Here is a 3,996-nt window from a genome sequence, read left to right as displayed (position 1 = left end):
TTTATTATTTAGTATATAAATTTTTTTTATTCAACCTCGTGTAATTCACGGGGTTAGACCACCCGTAGTGGGGCATTATTGGGGCATTATTTTCAAAAAAACGCCCCCTCCATTACATAGGGCGTTTTGGGGGGTTATTTTTGAAAAAAAAATTGTATTGGCGTTATATATAAAACGCCTAAAATGGTTTGTGGAATGGTTGACTGGGTTTGACCCACCAATGAGAAACTAGTTTGTTTTTGTTTTGTTTTTTTTTTTTTGTTTAATGATTGAAAGGGTCATTATTTGGGCATTATTCTCACTACGCCACTTTTGTAATAACATCTTATACTGACTGAACTGTCACGTATCGAATAATGCCCGTTAGTGGGGGCATTATTTGGCTAAACCACTAAAGATAGTGTTATAACCTAGTATATATTAAATAAGAAAACTAATAAGGAAAACACAGAGAGAAAAAAGGGTACATTTGCTTTGCACCAAATTGGTGTAAATCACAATTCAAAACAAACACCCTTTGCCGTTGAGCGACCTTCATCTTCTCTCTCTCTCTTCCTGTCAACACAAGCAATTCGGATCACCCCAATCACACCCTTCTTTTCTCTCCTCCATTCAAACCCTCCAATATTTCAACAAAAAGACTCCAAATTTAAACCCCACAAATCAAATTAACTTCCTTTCTTGTTCTTTTCCCATCACATTTCTTGCCATTTGCTTGAACTCCCAACAAACCAACCCCACCTTTCAAGATTCCCAAAACAACAAACCCTTTTGCCTATTCTCCAAATTTCCACCATTCTTGACCTTAATCTTGAAAATTACCAAGTGGGTGTTGACAAAGATTTGATTTTTAGTGAAAAAGATCAAATCTTGGATGTGGGTAAGAGTTGATTGATTAGTGTGTTTGATGTTGGAGCTGTTTCTTGGTTCCAGAAAATGGGAGGTGAAGACAAGAATGAAGGTGAGAAAAGTGGGTTTGAAGAGAGTGGTGATGAGAGAGAAAATCAGGGTAGTATGAAGAGGGTTGAAAGTGAGTCTTCTTTGTATGATGATGATGGTGAAGATGGCGAAGGTAATAAGATTGAGTTGGGTCCTCAATGTACACTCAAGGAACAGTTTGAGAAAGATAAGGTGATAAGGTTTTTTTTTTTTTTTTTTTTTTTAATTTGAGTTTGAGACTCAATTGTTGGTTCATGATTGGTTTTTAAAGATTCTGGTTGTTGTTGTTTGAGATGTGTTTAGGATGATGAGAGCTTGAGAAAATGGAAGGAACAACTTCTTGGCAATGTTGATATCAATAATGTTGGAGGTATTTTTTTAATATTTTGGAATTTGTTTTAATTGTTTGAATGTGTCAAATGGTGTAATTCATGTACTGGAATGTGCTAAATATAAATGCATGTACAGGCATGCATTTTAATGGAATTTGATCAATGAATGCTGCCAAGAATAATGTTAAAAAACATATATAGTTTCTTCTTCTTTTTTTTTTTTTTTTTTGAAAATAAAGAGACTGACATGTTGGAAATTAAATGATGTTGGTGTACATTTAGATTTCTTTAGTTAGGGAGTTGAAATGGGCCTTATAGGGCTATTGATTTTGTTAGCCTTTGTTGGGCTCTTGCTACTTCTATGGGCCTGTTAGTATTTTGTAGCTTCGTTAGCCCATAGCTAAGTTGTTTTGTTGAGGCTTTGGTGTTTCCCCCCTTGGGCTATAATCTCTGGTAGAGGTGCACAAAACCCGTTTATGGGTCAACCGGGGCCGGTTTCAAAACGGGCGGTCCAGGGGTTTTTGGGATTCCCAGAACCCCCTCGGTTTGGAAAAAATGAAAAAAAAAAATAGCATAAACCTTGTATGAGACTCAAATATCGGTACCGTACCGGTACCTACTTTTGGGGATTTTCGGTACCAGTATTTTCGGTTCCGGTACCGAGCTCATCCCTAGTATGAGTTGGAAAATTAGTGAGAAATAAAATCTACCAAAAGGAACCCCTCCCTCTGGATCCGCCACTCAAACCCATGTTCGGATCGAGTCAAATAAGGTCAAGACCTGATCTATCCAAACCGGTTTAGATTAGAAATCGCTTGTTAAAGTAAAATAATCCGGTTCAATTTGAAACCATTTTCAACGGATATGTTCTCAAACTGGTTTCGAACTGGCAGATCGGTTGACTTTCGGACTGATCCGGTTTGGTTGTGCACATCTAATCTCTGGTGGCCTAAAGTCTTTGTTATGTTTATCTATTTTTTAATCAATAAAGTTCACCAAGATATTATGCTCTTTTTTCTTTTTCAGAATCATTGGAACCAGATGTGAAGATTCTTAGCCTTTCAATAGTCTCTCCGGGACGATCTGATATCATTCTTCCCATACCCGAAAGTGGCAAACCCGAAGGCCGTTGGTTTACTCTAAAAGAAGGTTGTCATTACAACCTCAAGTTCTCCTTTCAAGTCAGCCATAACATTGTTGCAGGCCTCAAATACACCAACAATGTCTGGAAAACCGGTGTCAGAGGTAAGTCAACGGGTCAGGTCATGTCCAGTTTCACGCATTTGGATGCATTCGTGACATTTTTTTAAATACATTATGTTTGCAGTGTATAACATAAAGGAGATGCTTGGAACATTTAGTCCACAGCTTGAACCGTACACCTATTTGACGCCTGAAGAGACCACCCCTTCTGGCTACTTCGCGAGAGGCTCGTACTCCGCTAAAAGCAGGGTAAAGTTAAATTTCCAACTCAAATTTAATAGTTTGCATGCATTTTGACTTTTGAAGTCAAACCAAAGACTTTTTAAAATCAAATTATTTTTCTTTCTTTCCTTTTACCTAATCCTTGATATGATCTATGTTACTCTATTTTAAACATTATCATATAATTCTATAATCATACTCTGTCATTTGTAACGCCTTTTGTTTTTTGATGTCAAACACATGAGTCTTTTTGACCTTAAAAGTCAACCGGTTCTCTAATTTCATTTTATGTTGTTTTTGCAGTTTGTTGATGATGACAACAAGTGCTACTTGGAGATCAACTATTCTTTCGATATCCGAAAGGATTGGGCCACTGCTGAGTGATAAAAGACGAGAGTTTTTCATAGTACAATGTTAGAAAACCTTTTAAACATGTTTCAATTTCTTGGTGTGATTTCTAGGCAAATTCAATTCTTGCGTTGAAGCCATAAGCTGTTGAGCGAAATATTTGTTTTTTTTTTTCATGTTTGTTTGGTCGAGTTAATCGTCAATAAAGAGGGGGATTATGGTTAGATGTTCCTAATTTTCCCTTTGTTTGAAGATTTAATTGAAGTTTCATTGTTCTTGTTTTCCCTTTTTGTATTTATGGTGTGCAATCAACATGTATAATCTATATCTATACTATATAATAAAAGAAATCAATTTTGGGACACTTGTCATCATATTAGGCCATATCTTATGGATAATTACTATTTAGTTTAATTAATCTCTTCTAATTAATTATAGATAACCCTCCTATTAAATATTATTTAGTTTAATCTCTTATAGATGATTATTATTTAGTTTAATTTTAATTTAATCTCTTCTAGAAAAAAATGAAACATATTTTTTAATAAATTATCTAACCATAAATTTTAAAATTCGTTTGACGAAAAGGGAACACACTCAAATATCTTATTTATTTATTATGGGGATTTTAATTATTGTCTATTAGTCTATTTTAAGAAATTTATACATAGTTAGGTTCAATATTTGTTGTCATATTATTATTATTAAATTAAATATATAACTTGATTGTTCGTACTTAGGTCTTAATTTGTTTGTCATATTATTATATCTAAATATATAACTTGATTGTTATTACTAACCACCTATAGTGTTCGTTTATTTTTGAAAAATTAGAGATTAAATTCAAAATTTTGATAAATCACAGGGATCATCCATATACTTTACTCAACATATTATTTTCATAATTTATTACTATCTAACTTTAAATATATATATATATATAACAAAATGT

The 3,996-nt window shown here is 33.9% G+C and overlaps 1 protein-coding gene across 1 annotated transcript; it reads left to right on the top strand.

Moving 5' to 3' along the window:
- Positions 1-475: 475 nt before the first annotated feature.
- Positions 476-3,326, top strand: LOC110914207 (rho GDP-dissociation inhibitor 1). The gene is made up of 5 exons (XM_022159019.2): positions 476-1,131; positions 1,243-1,309; positions 2,298-2,516; positions 2,599-2,723; positions 3,000-3,326. The coding sequence occupies exons 1-5, from the start codon at positions 937-939 to the stop codon at positions 3,078-3,080; spliced, it is 687 nt and encodes a 228-aa protein (XP_022014711.1). The 5' UTR covers positions 476-936; the 3' UTR covers positions 3,081-3,326.
- The last annotated feature ends 670 nt before the right edge of the window (positions 3,327-3,996 follow it).

The sequence above is a fragment of the Helianthus annuus genome, chromosome 3, assembly GCF_002127325.2.
Source record: "Helianthus annuus cultivar XRQ/B chromosome 3, HanXRQr2.0-SUNRISE, whole genome shotgun sequence".
Lineage (NCBI taxonomy): Eukaryota > Viridiplantae > Streptophyta > Magnoliopsida > Asterales > Asteraceae > Helianthus > Helianthus annuus.
Note: the sequence above shows the minus strand (reverse complement) of the source record. Positions and strands in the feature narration are given on the sequence as shown.

Excerpts from the sequence above, each read along its gene's own strand:
- LOC110914207 (XM_022159019.2), top strand. The coding sequence starts at position 937 with ATGGGAGGTGAAGACAAGAATGAAGGTGAGAAAAGTGGGTTTGAAGAG. Across the intron at positions 1,132-1,242 it reads AACAGTTTGAGAAAGATAAG|GATGATGAGAGCTTGAGAAA; the intron begins GTGATAAGGTTT and ends AGATGTGTTTAG. Across the intron at positions 1,310-2,297 it reads TGATATCAATAATGTTGGAG|AATCATTGGAACCAGATGTG; the intron begins GTATTTTTTTAA and ends TTTCTTTTTCAG.